The sequence below is a fragment of the Sinohyriopsis cumingii genome, unplaced genomic scaffold (genome assembly GCF_028554795.1).
Source record: "Sinohyriopsis cumingii isolate HCF-2022 unplaced genomic scaffold, ASM2855479v2 utg000938l, whole genome shotgun sequence".
Lineage (NCBI taxonomy): Eukaryota > Metazoa > Mollusca > Bivalvia > Unionida > Unionidae > Sinohyriopsis > Sinohyriopsis cumingii.
Genome location: NW_028315944.1, coordinates 2,762,209 through 2,777,034, shown reverse-complemented (window position 1 = coordinate 2,777,034; position 14,826 = coordinate 2,762,209). Strand labels below are relative to the sequence as shown.

At 38.3% G+C, this 14,826-nt stretch overlaps 1 protein-coding gene across 3 annotated transcripts in view; it reads left to right on the top strand.

Moving 5' to 3' along the window:
- LOC149773008 (thioredoxin domain-containing protein 16-like) overlaps window positions 1–14,826 on the top strand; it is an 80,943-nt gene that overhangs the window by 30,378 nt on the left and 35,739 nt on the right. For all 3 annotated transcript variants that reach the window (XM_089946973.1, XM_089946975.1, XM_089946974.1), the window contains exons 13-14: window positions 9,020–9,251; window positions 11,482–11,618. In XM_089946973.1, coding sequence (XP_089803099.1) covers window positions 9,020–9,251; window positions 11,482–11,618 — 369 coding nt within the window. The remainder of the gene's footprint in view (window positions 1–9,019; window positions 9,252–11,481; window positions 11,619–14,826) is intronic.

Sequence of the window (14,826 nt, the reverse complement as noted above, 5' to 3'; positions counted from 1 at the left end):
TGACATGGTGTTGTAGTAGGATGTTGACATGGTGTTGTAACATTATGTTGACAGTGTTGTAGCATGATGTTGACATGGTGTTGTAACATGATGTTGACATGGTGTTATAGTATGATGTTGATATGGTGTTGTAACATTATGTTGACATGGTGTTGTAGTATGATGTTGACATGGTGTTGTAACATGTTGACATAGTGTTGTAGTATGATGTTGACATGGTGTTGTAGCATTATGTAGACATGGTGTTGTAGCATGCTGTTGATATGGTGTTGTAACATTATGTTGACATGGTGTTGTAGCATGATGTTGATATGGTGTTGTAACATTATGTTGACATGGTGTTGTAGCATGATGTTGATATGGTGTTGCAACATGTTGACATAGTGTTGTAGTATGATGTTGACATGGTGTTGTAACATTATGTTGACATGGTGTTGTAACATTATGTTGACATGGTGTTGTAACATTATGTTGACATAGTGTTGTAGCTTGATGTAGACATGGTGCATCCTTTATTCAGATCTTGCCCTCTGTTGACACACTGCTTTTACAAATCCTAGCCCAGCCCATAAAGTTAATGCTTTAGCCAGAAAATGAGTAAGAATCAGGCATATAATTACTCTAAGCATGCTTTATATCTGTCTTATAAGCTACAGCTGCAGTGTAACTATTTCTCTATCAAATACACAATAACATTTAACATCAGAAATTGCTACCCAAGGAATCCCGCCCACCCGTGGGTTTGACTCCCTGTCTATATTATTCATTTCCATACCCTGCTAGGTGGCAATCTATATAACATATATACCCAGCTTAAACTTTCACTGTAAGCTGTCAACAGACCTCCTTGACACCATTAGATTTATATTTTGTCTGTCAGGCAACCAGCATTTCACTGTAAGCTGTCAACAGACCTCCTTGACACCACTAGATTTATATTTTGTCTGTCAGGCAACCAGCATTTCATTGTAAGCTGTCAGCAGACCTCCTTGACACCACTAGATTTATATTTTGTCTGTCAGGCATCCAGTGATACAGTAAGTCAGATAATCAGTCTGCATACGGCATTTTTGTGTATTTAGGTCAAGTTCAGATATTCTGAATTTGTTACTGGTTTTTTACAACCCATATACTATTGATAACTCCATATTCACTGCTGCATTATATTGCAGTACACTGTTTAGTTTCTAGGATGACTTGTGTTCACCTGTTTGAACATAGTTTCATATACTTATGATATATTTATGATATTATGAGTATATATTTCAATACTATTTCAACCACTCTGGTGGCTAGTGGTTAGAGCATATGGTACAAACAGCTGCCTCTCTAGGCACTCAACATTATGAGGTTAGTGTTAGGACTGGTCTGCCAGGTGTCAGGATAATGTGTCTGTGTGGAACATAGCTGCCAACCCTCACGGATTCATGCCGTAAGCCAAAAATTCACGAATTTTTCCAATCCTCAATTATTTTAAATCTTTAATAAAATAACCGATTTCCCGTTAAGTGTTAGTTGTGATATTTGCAGTTGCCGAAACGGTCTGGTACTGCTGGTCATGATATTAGTAGATCTACAGCCAATTAGTACAGTTGGCCCGGTAGCAAGCATTTTAGCCTATTTTAATCTATATGTATAAAGTAGTTTTACAAGTGCTTTTGAGAGAAACTGGGGCCTAACCGGAAATTTGCTCTGCGTATGCGTCAAAACACTGATTTGAGTTACTGTTCAGCATCGCATATAAGATCTTGAAAATGTCTTCACCACCAAGGAAAAAGAAATGTATTGCTCAAAAAGTGAAGTTTAATTTGGAATATATCAAAAATTGGCTGTGCATTCTGCCATTAAACATTGATATTCATTCATGCTTTTTGCACTCAGTGTGCCATTGCAGAGACGATGTGAGGAAGAATGTCAGTTGCAAAAAAACACGTAGAAGTTGGGAAAATTAAGAATTTGCAAATTTCAGCTCTGGAATATTTTAAACCATTGGCGGAAGACCTGCAGGCTACTAATGCTGAAGCATTATTTGTGAGTTTTCTTGTCGAAACACAATCTACCTTTATCAGCTGGAGACCATGCTAAACATTTGTTCTGACAAATGTTCCCAGACTCGAAATCGCTTCCAAATTTTCCTGTTGAAGAACCAAAAATGCTGCAGCTCCTGTACATTCCTCACAGCAACAGTGACAGCGAAAGAGTATTTTCTTTAGTGAGGAAAAATAAGACAGACTTTAGAGCCTCCTTAGCTGCAGAAAATTTGTCAGCAATTTTAGTCCCCAAGATCAACCAGCAGGCAAGAAGTCGGAACTGTTTAGAAAACAAATTTACGACCAAGTAGTTGAGGAAGTTCAAGTCTGCCACAGTATCATGTCTTGATAAATAAATATTTCTGCATATATGTAGTGTTTTATTTTTATTTTGCGAACTTGATATAGTGTAGTATTGACGGTCGGAGTGGATGGAGTGGTCAGAGTGGATGGAGTTATTGTCATGGTATTTTTCACGAATTCATGTCCAAATTCACAACTTTTATCCCTATTTTCACTAATTGTGCACCTGGAAGGTTGGCAGCTATGGTGGAACATGATGCCACATGTCTGTGGCATGATGTGCCAGTGCTAGACGTCACTATAAACTGCCACACTGCATGCATTGTAGCATTATGACTGAAACATTTTTACAGCTACATTAAAATTGCAAAATCAGACACACACTCATTACTGTTTCATTAAAATCCTTGTAGATTCAATTGTTAACTCTTTTTATGTTTTTATTGTGCAGACTATTGTTGATTTAGGATGCCTTCAGGAACATTAAAATTCTCATAATTTAATATTTCATAGCCATTATCTCACTGGTGTGTTTTATTCATTATATTTTGGAATCATCTGCAACAGCATGGCTATCAAATGCAAGAAGCGCAGGACATTTAAGTTTGTGGAAGGTAATCAGGAATCCTGTTTTGTATGTATAGAATGCTTGTCATCTAACATCTGCAAGATGTGCTTTCATCAAACTGATATGTGGACTGATGTTCTGTAAAGGCAGCTCAAGGGCAAAGAGAAAAGGGCCAGATCAAAATCTAGCAAGCAGAACATTTTGTATCCTGGCTCATTATTTAGTTTAGCCACGTGTGTGGGAATGCACCCCATTATGTCTGTTAAACTTGCTAGAATAGAGGAAACCCTGCAGTTGGCCCCAGTCTTGAATGATCAGTATTATTCACCAGCCTTTATCGACAAGAGTGTGACAAGCAGGTACAATGAAATTGCATCTTACAAATCTAGGAAATGCACTGGGTAAAAATCCAGCTCCCTGCCCATGCATGATTTGACCATCTGTACCAGTCATCAAGTTTCTTACAGTAACATATTTGTCATTCTGAATGTCAACCGACCTGTCCAGCCATCAGGTGTATCACAGTTATATTTTCATCTTCCCACTTGTTGACATATATGCCAAGCTGTCTGGACACATTGTACAGCCTTGGTTCAGTTTTATTGAAACATGATTTGTCTGTACCATCAGCAGTGATATCTCATTCAGAATTCACAACCTGGAGTAACTAGACAGCAAGCTGGCTCTCCAGTAGACCCAGCCACTCCTGTAATACTGGTACATTACTCACATGTAGAGCAATTTATTCAACCACACCAGCCAGCTATACCAACCCAGACATCTATACCACACCAGACATCTATACCAACCCAGACATCTATGTCACACCAGCCAGCTATACCAACCCAGACATCTATGTCACACCAGCCAGCTATACCAACCCAGACATCTATACCACACCAGCCAGCTATACCAACCCAGACATCTATGTCACCTCAGCTGACCCAGCTGGCTGCACCAGACCAAAATTTAATTACATAATCAGTCTGAATTGTCTAAAAGCCACTTTTACTACAACAATGCATGCTGATGATACAGAATCATCTTTGATATAACATACCCAGAGACATAAGTACCTGAGAAGATGACACTTAGTTCAATGACCAGTCTGACTTAAGAGTCTGATCCTACAATGGAAAGGACTGAATTCACTTTTAAGGCTGTCATAGAGGAAATATTTGGGGTGTTATCTTCTACTGAATGTTCCCAACTGCTGATTATGTATATCGGATACAACGTCAAGGCATCAATTGATCAGGATGATGATGACATACATCCATCCTTCAGAGCTTTATCATTAAAGATTGCCTAAAGACCAGTGATCCAGCTAATAACAAAGCCTTTGGGGTGGGGGGGCAAGTTAACTTCCCACCAACTTCCACATTTTCTTTGTATTTGGTACACACATCATATGGATTTTCCAAGCTTTGATAAAGATTTACTGTCATCAGTATGTCTTTCCCTCTCAGTGACAAGGTGGATAGACAAGCTTTCAGTGACACTTCCAGGCTTGTAAGGCTCATTAAATCATATTTCTCTATGTATCCAAAACCTTGGTACGAGGCAACGGTATATTTCAGAACCTGGATGCTACAACTGTAAGTCGTGACAGTGCTAGTCACATGACCTCACAAGTAGCTATGCCAGCTGCAGTGGTGACACTGGCAACAAAGGGGTATATATACCTCACACTGACATAACAGAGTGATCAGTTGAACAAATGAATCAAGCCTCTTTATTCCCTCTGATGAATTGCAATAGTAAAAAAACTGGTCAAGGACAGGGGGTGACTAAGGACACCCCAGCCGATGGGAGGGTTCACCTCCACATCCCAACAGTCATTATCTTCCCTAAGTTTATGTTCTGTTGGAAGTGATGGCGGCTGTCTATGGAAATCCAATCTACACAATCCCAAAACCAATGAGAGCCCAATGAGTCTATACAAGAGTGCATCAGTACTCATGTCCAGCTCTTCTACACATACAGTTGTCAGTAGAAATAAGATTTCGAATGAAAAGAGGAAAATGGAAGAACCAGTCACAGAATGCCCAGAAGCAGCATTTGCTACAACCTTCCCAATCAATTCCACTTTATAAAGAAGTGAGAAAACTTCTTTCCAAATATGTGAAATTAAAAAGGTGTCTGACTAGACCCAGAGTGTGGCCTTAAAAGGAAAATTGCTAGAGGATTAGAGACGAATCTGCTTCTGAGATTCACTAATTCTCCCGATTTCATCAGTGCTTGGAACACCATCCTCTGAGAAGCCTCAAAACTAAGAGGAGACTGTACCAAATGCATGTGACCTATTTACTCACCTGCATGAAATATATGTGAGACTACAAGGGAATCCCAGTGAGAATAAAAAAGCACTTTAGGGATATCCAGAATCATATAGATTGTCTGGTGTTAAATATCAGATAATAGAAATTATTAAATCTGATAAAGAGCTCTCTTGTAGCACTAGTTTTTGATAGAGGATATATCAAGGAAATCCAAGTTTCTTGGGGGATATATCAAGGAAATCCAAATAGGTAGCACAGGACTTGCCCCGTAAGTTGTTGGTACAAAATCTTTTCTTGGTTCATCCTTGTCAGAGGCAGCCTTGGAAAAGAGATGGCAAGTGTCAGAGAAATGATACCAATATGCTGCAAATTACAGAGGCCAAGCAAGCAACAAGAGTGGGCCTCTCAGTGCTAAGCAATGATTTGACTCCTCTGTCAACCTTTCTGATTGGTGCCAGGAGCCCTCTGTTCCACAATTTGTCATCCTGGCTGTCATCCCAGTTTATTCTCTCACAATGAATGTTTTATCAGTTTGGTTTTGAAGGGCTCCACATTTCATTCCGGAAGTCCCACACCTCTATTTTTGGTCTTCTTCTTTACTTATCCCAGTTAACCCCATGAAGGCAGGCATATTACAAAAGGAGATAATAACATTGCTAGACAAGACTGTCAAGGAAAAGAAACAGAAAGTTGTGTCTAATTATCAGTTTGAATTAACTCAATATGTTCGTTAAAGCTCATTAAAGCTCCAAAGTTTAAAATGGAAATAATAAAATTCATTTGTTTGTCTGTACATCCCGAGTATGCATGGACCTTTCTGTTGAATACTTCCACATTGCTGTTCATGTAACATCAAGAAAATGCCTACATTTTGCTGTTCCAATCCGCCTCATCCTCCTTCCTTAATCTTTTATCAGAGCATTGGATTATGTTATTACCCTCTTCCTGATGACCACCTCATCTATGATGACAGGATATATAGATGACATCCCATGAAATTATTTGCTAAGTTTGTGTTTGCTTCATGATATTACCAACATTACTTGCCTCATTTAAAGTTTAGGGTGGATAATCAGTGTGGAGTACTCTTGTCCCATCCCAACATTTAATTTATAGTGCAGATAATCAGTGTGGAGTACTCTTGTCCCATCCCAACATTTAATTTATAGGGCAGATAATCAATGTGGAGTTTTCTTGTCCCATCCCAACATTTAATATATAGGGCAGATAATCAATGTGGAATTTTCTTGTCCCATCCCAACATTTAATTTAATAGGGTATGGAGTTTCAGTTCATATAAACTGAGTCAAATGCTAAACTGTTTTGTTCTAGTGTTAGAAACAGCTTCTTCCAAATGTCTATCATTGTGAGCAGTTTTCTTAACTCCTTGACCTCATCAATGCAGAAACAGATCTGTTGATTCTTGGCCACCTCTGTATGCATCCTTACCCATTTGATCAGATCTGTTGAATCTTGGCCACCTCTGTATGCATCCTTACCCATTTGATCAGACCTGTTGAATCTTGGCCACCTCTGTATGCATCCTTACCTGTTTGATCAGATCTGTTGAATCTTGGCCACCTCTGTATGCATCCTTACCCATTTGATCAGATCTGTTGAATCTTGGCCACCTCTGTATGCATCCTTACCCATTTGATCAGACCTGTTGAATCTTGGCCACCTCTGTATGCGTCCTTACCTGTTTGATCAGATCTGTTGAATCTTGGCCACCTCTGTATGCATCCTTACCCATTTGATCAGATCTTTTGAATCTTGGCCACCTCTGTATGCATCCTTACCTGTTTGATCAGATCTGTTGAATCTTGGCCACCTCTGTATGCATCCTTACCCGTTTGATCAGCAGATATACCGCTCTGGTGGCCTAGTGGTCAGAGCATCCACCTTGGATGCGAGAGGTCACAGGTTCAAACTCTAGCCAAATCATACCAAAGACTTATAAAAATAGTACTAACAGCTGCTTCGCAAGTTGCTCAGCATTGAGAGGCTAGTGTTAGGACTGGTCGTTCTGGTGTCAGGATAATGTGACTGAGTGGGACATCATACTACATGTCTGCAGCATGATGCCCCAGTGCTAGACATCACCATAAGCTGTCACACTGCAGACATCATAGCGATGATTGTCTGGCCATCAATTTATGTACATGTATACTTTGTGGGAAACTTGAGGCCACCATTACATTCCTATTATCCTGGTTCTTGTGCAGTTTGCTAAAGATATATTCTCAGATGCAACGTTTCAAAAAGAATATTATGCATCTTGTCAACATTTTCCTAAAATTCTTCCCTTTCATACAGAGTCATGTCCTCTTTCTACCATGTGTACTCTTAAGACCCCAGTCATGTACTTCAGACCCCCTTGTGTACTCTTAAGACCCCCATGTGTACTCTTAAGACCCCAGTCATGCACTTCAGACCCCCTTGTGTATTCTTAAGACCCCCATGTGTACTCTTAAGACCCCAGTCATGTACATCAGTCCCTGATATGTACTTGTATGACCCATGTCATGTACATCAGTCCCTGATATGTACTTGTACGACCCATGTCATGTACATCAGACCCTCGTGTGGTTCTCTTAAGACCCCCTTCATGTACATTAGTCCCCAATGTGTATTCTTAAGACCCCAGTCATATACGTCAGACCCCATTTGTACTTGTAAGACCCATGTAATGTACATCAGTCCCCCATGTGGTTCTCTTAAGACCCCTGTCATCTATGTCAGACCCCCATGTGGTTCTCTTAAGAACCCTCTCATGTACATCAGACCCCATGTGTACTCGTAAGACCCCATTTATGTACATCAAAGCCCCATGTCCACTTTTAAGACCCCTATCATGTATGTCAGATCCCCATGTGTACTCTTAAGACCCCAGTCATGTACATCAGACACCCGTGTGGTTCTTTTAAGACCCCTATCATGTAAATCAGACTCCATGTGTACTCCTAAGACCCCATTTATGTACATCAGAGCCCCATGTGCACTTTTAAGACCCCTATCATGTACATCAGATTCCCATGTGTACTCCTAAGACACCCGTCATGTACATCAGACACCCATGTGGTTCTTTTAAGACCCCTATCATGTACATCAGACCCCATGTGTACTCCTAAGACCCCATTTATGTACATCAGAGCCCCATGTGCACTTTTAAGACCCCTATCATGTACATCAGATTCCCATGTGTACTCCTAAGACACCTGTCATGTACATCAGACACCCATGTTGTTCTTTTAAGACCCCTATCATATACGTCAGACCCCATGTGTACTTCTAAGATCTCAGTCATGTATATCAGACCCCCTGTATACTTCTAAGACCCAAGCCATGTACATCAGACCAACCATGATTATTTTAGCCATCTTTTGCATATCAAAAGAACTCTGTCATATGTGTAACTAGCTATACTGGATGCCTAAATTGTACCTTATTCCACTGAAATGAGATGGTATGTCACATCTGAGATGCTGGTAAAATATATTGTTCAAGTATTATAATATATTATTGATGATACGTTTTCTTTTGTAGTTATATTAAGTACTTAGGAGGCATGTATGAAGATTTAAATGGAATATTTTGAGTGTCTCCAGAAAACCCATTTAATTTTTTTTTTAAATGCTCAGTCACATGATGATAGAAAGAAAACCTTTAACTCAAGAAAAGTAACGGGGGTGGAGCAAATGATTATTTTATCACTGTGCTATGCATGATTTTAAAGAAAAGGTTTCACATTGACACCACTTGATTTGTAGTTTCACGTAGTCTTAGATTAGAATAAAGAAATGTTCATGTGTATATCTGTCTGGTTATCTGTACAGTTGATGCTAGAAGCATGTCATTCCTGAGGAGATATGGTGAGGCAGCAGTTATGTTAGGCGACCAGTCAGCCAAGTCTTTAGCACGTGTTAATTGCTATGACTGGACAGATGTGTGTGGTAATCAGAATATTACCATCTACCCGACATTGCGTGTTTACCAGAAAATGGGAGACGTTCATGAGGATTACAAAGGACCTATGGATACACAGGCTGTATACAGCACTGTTAAGTTGTAAGTCTTAAAGCACTCTAAACTATTTCTCAATTCTTTTTATACTTCAACCCTATTCACCACATTAGCTAGGGACATCTTGACTTGTTCCTGTCCAGTAATCCACAAGTCCATTTGTACATTTTGTTAGCATGGTTGCATAAAACTGACCTGTGTGTCCATTATTATATACTTCTTGATACGACTTTGTTAGCATGGTTGCATACAACTGACCTGTGTGTCCATTATTATATACTTCTTGATAAAACCTTGTTAGCATGATTGCATAAACTGACCTGTGTCCATTATTATATACTTCTTGATAAAACCTTGTTAGCATGATTGCATAAAACTGACCTGTGTCCATTATTATATACTTCTTGATAAAACCTTGTTAGCATGATTGCATAAACTGACCTGTGTGTCCATTATTATATATTTCTTGATAAACCCTTGTTATCATGATTTGACTCTGACAATTACTCTAACAACTGAAATTTGGTAGTTAGATAATCCTGTTTAGATTTTGATGCCAAGAATTTTATTTTTCATTTTGAAATATATTTGTGGATATTTTTGTGGTGCTGGGGAGCTGCAATGAGGGCAATGATAATATTGAGATGCACAGTATATCATTGTTGAATTGCAGTCATAGATATCATGTTGTAGGATTGAGTATGTCAGTGTTGAATTAGAGTCAGATATCATGTTGTAGGATTGAGTATGTCAGTGTTGAATTGCAGTCATAGATATCATGTTGTAGGATTGAGTATGTCAGTGTTGAATTAGAGTCAGATATCATGTTGTAGGATTGAGTATGTCAGTGTTGAATTAGAGTCAGATATCATGTTGTAGGATTGAGTATGTCAGTGTTGAATTGCAGTCATAGATATCATGTTGTAGAATTGAGTATGTCAGTGTTGAATTAGAGTCAGATATCATGTTGTAGGATTGAGTATGTCAGTGTTGAATTAGAGTGATATATCATGTTGTAGGACTGAGTATGAATTAGAGTATGAATTGAGTATGTCAGTGTTGAATTAGAGTCGTATATATGATGTTGTAGAATTGAGTATATCAGTCTTGAATTAGAGTCATATATCATGTTGTAGGATTCAGTATGTCAGTGTTGAATTAGAGTCATAGATATCATGTTGTAGGATTGAGTATGTCAGTGTTAAATTAGAGTCATATATCATGTTGTATGAGTATGTCAGTGTTGAATTAGAGTCATATATCATGTTGCAGGATTATGTCATTGTTGAATTAGAGTCATAGATATCATGTTGTCGGATTGAGTATGTCACTGTTGAATTATAGTCATAGATATCATGTTGAAGGATTGAGTATGTCAGTATTGAATTAGAGTCATAGATATTATGTTGTAGGATTGAGTATGTCATTGTTGAATTATTCATATATATCATGCTGTAGGATTGAGTATGTCATTGTTGAATTAGAGTCACAGATATGTTGTAGGATTGAGTATGTCAGTGTTGAATTAGAGTCATAGATATGATGTTGTAGGACTGAGTATGTCAGTGTTGAATTAGAGTTATAGATATCATGTTGTGGATATTTTTGTGGTGCTGGGGAGCTGCAATGAGGGCATTGATAATATTGTGATGCACAGTATGTCATTGTTGAATTAGAGTCAGATATCATGTTGTAGGATTGAGTATGTCATTGTTGAATTAGAGTCAGATATCATGTTGTAGGATTGAGTATGTCAGTGTTGAATTAGAGTCATAGATATCATGTTGTTGGATTGAGCTTTTTGGTCCAATATTTATTGGTTCCCAATCACATATTTAGGAACAAGATGAAAAAATTGCCATTTCCAATTATCTAATCATCTTGATCACATTTTCATGACAATCATTAAGCCATTTATGAAATTTGTGAACAGCTACAATATAGACAACTTTTCTGAGTTATCCATAGCATCTTACCTTACAAATTGTTCAAAATAATATTAATTTTTTTTGGGGGGGTGTTTGCCTATTTCAGTGAATGATAGGCAAGCTGTTCCATCCTGTGCTTGTCAAGTACCTGATGTTATGCATATTGTGTTTTCAGTGAATATCAGGCAAGCTGTTCCATCCTGTGCTTGTACCTGATGTTATGCCTATTGTGGTTTCAGGCAGGCTGTTCCATCCTGTGCTTTTACCTGGTGTTATGCATATTGTGTTTTCAGGTAGGCTGTTCCATCCTGTGCTTGTACCTGATGTTATGCATATTGTGTTTTCAGGCTTCATTACAGCAGACCATTACCCTTGACACAACAATCCGAGATTGACGGCTTTGTTTCTGGTATCTTCCCTCCAGATGTGTCAGCTGTCTCGAACACTAGTATCCTGGGGCTGTTTGGCAAATCATATGCTCAAGGTATAGAGATTCTCAGTATTATGTTTGCATTACTGGTACACTTAACTGTGACATATTTTGCAAGGAAAATACCATCCAAATGCATCCATCTTGCTAATATGGTTTTAGTTGATCTTTGATTTGCAGTGAACTAATGTTTTGGAGAATCATGCAGAAAACTTAGGAACACACATTCACAAACTGTTTTATGAAAACTCAAAAAAGTCAAATCTGATTTTAAATTAGAATAAATGGGTAGTTTGATAACTAATCATTGCATTTACAATAATATTTTTTGTGATTTGTGTTTCCCCTGATATCTGTACATCATACAAAAGTTCTGTCTTTTGAGGTATTGTTTAACATATAATACAAAATTCTAAAATTTTGAAAATTTCTTCCCCCCTCACCTTTCATAAGTACCATCAAATCCAGCCATAAACTTTATGAATCACCATCAAATCCAAAGATAAACTCCATGGATCACTATCACATCCAGCCATAAACTGTATGAATCACCATCACATCCAGCCATAAACTATATAAATCACCATCACATCCAGCCATAAACTGTATGAATCACTATCAAATCCAGCCATAAACTATATAAATCACCATCACATCCAGCCATAAACTGTATGAATCACCATCAAATTCAGCCATAAACTGTATGAATCACCATCACATCCAGCCATAAACTGTATGAATCACTATCAAATCCAGCCATAAACTATATAAATCACCATCACATCCAGTCATAAACTGTATGAATCACCATAACATCCAGCCATAAACTGTATGAATCACCATAACATCCAGCCATAAACTGTATGAAGCACCATCACATACAGCCATAAACTGTATGGATCACTATCACATCCAGCCATAAACTGTATGAAGCACCATCACATCCAGCCATAAACTGTATGAATCACCATCACTTCCAGCCATAAACTGTATGAAGCACCATCACATCCAGCCATAAACTGTATGAATCACTATCAAATCCAGCCATAAACTATATAAATCACCATCACATCCAGTCATAAACTGTATGAAGCACCATCACATCCAGCCATAAACTGTATGAATCACTATCAAATCCAGCCATAAACTATATAAATCACCATCACATCCAGCCATAAACTGTATGAATCACTATCAAATCCAGCCATAAACTATATAAATCACCATCACATCCAGCCATAAACTGTATGAATCACCATCAAATTCAGCCATAAACTGTATGAATCACCATCACATCCAGCCATAAACTGTATGAATCACTATCAAATCCAGCCATAAACTATATAAATCACCATCACATCCAGTCATAAACTGTATGAATCACCATAACATCCAGCCATAAACTGTATGAATCACCATAACATCCAGCCATAAACTGTATGAAGCACCATCACATCCAGCCATAAACTGTATAGATCACTATCACATCCAGCCATAAACTGTATGAAGCACCATCACATCCAGCCATAAACTGTATGAATCACCATCACATCCAGCCATAAACTGTATGAATCACCATCAAATCCAGCCATAAACTATATAAATCACCATCACATCCAGTCATAAACTGTATGAATTTCTATCAAATCCAGCCATAAACTGTATGAATCACCATCAAATCCAGCCATAAACTGTATGAATCACTATCAAATCCAGCCATAAACTATATAAATCACCATCACATCCAGTCATAAACTGTATGAATCACCATAACATCCAGCCATAAACTGTATGAAGCACCATCACATCCAGCCATAAACTGTATAGATCACTATCACATCCAGCCATAAACTGTATGAAGCACCATCACATCCAGCCATAAACTGTATGAATCACTATCAAATCCAGCCATAAACTATATAAATCACCATCACATCCAGTCATAAACTGTATGAATCACCATAACATCCAGCCATAAACTGTATGAATCACCATAACATCCAGCCATAAACTGTATGAAGCACCATCACATCCAGCCATAAACTGTATAGATCACTATCACATCCAGCCATAAACTGTATGAAGCACCATCACATCCAGCCATAAACTGTATGAATCACTATCAAATCCAGCCATAAACTATATAAATCACCATCACATCCAGCCATAAACTGTATGAAGCACCATCACATCCAGCCATAAACTGTATGAAGCACCATCACATCCAGCCATAAACTGTATGAATCACTATCAAATCCAGCCATAAACTATATAAATCACCATCACATCCAGTCATAAACTGTATGAATTTCTATCAAATCCAGCCATAAACTGTATGAATCACCATCAAATCCAGCCATAAACTGTATGAATCACCATCAAATCCAGCCATAAACTGTATGAATCCCCATAACATCCAGCCATAAACTGTATGAATCACCATCACTTCCAGCCATAAACTGTATGAATCCCCATAATATCCAGCCATAAACTGTATGAATCACCATCAAATCCAGCCATAAACTGTATGAATCACCATCAAATCCAGCCATAAACTGTGTGAATCACCATCACTTCCAGCCATAAACTGCATGAATCCCCATAACATCCAGCCATAAACTGTATGAATCACCATCAAATCCAGCCATAAACTGTGTGAATCACCATCACTTCCAGCCATAAACTGTATGAATCACCATCACATCCAGCCATAAACTGTATAAATCACCATCACATCCAGCCATAAACTGCGTGAATCACCATCACTTCCAGCCATAAACTGTATGAATCACCATCAAATCCAGCCATAAACTGTATGAATCACTATCAAATCCAGCCATAAACTGTATGAATCACCATCAAATCCAACCATAAACTGTGTGAATCACCATTACATCCAGCCATAAACTGTGTGAATCACCATCACATCCAGCCATAAACTGTATGAATCACTATCAAATCCAGCCATAAACTGTGTGAATCACCATCAAATCCAACCATAAACTGTATGAATCACCATCACATCCAGCCATAAACTCTGTGAATCACCATCACTTCCAGCCATAAACTATGAATCACCATCACATCCAGCCATAAACTGTGTGAATCACCATCACATCCAGCCATAAACTGTATGAATCACCATCACATCCAGCCATAAACTGTATAGATCACTATCACATCCAGCCATAAACTGTATGAATCACTATCAAATCCAGTCATAAACTGTATAAATCACCATCACATCCAGCCATAAACTGTA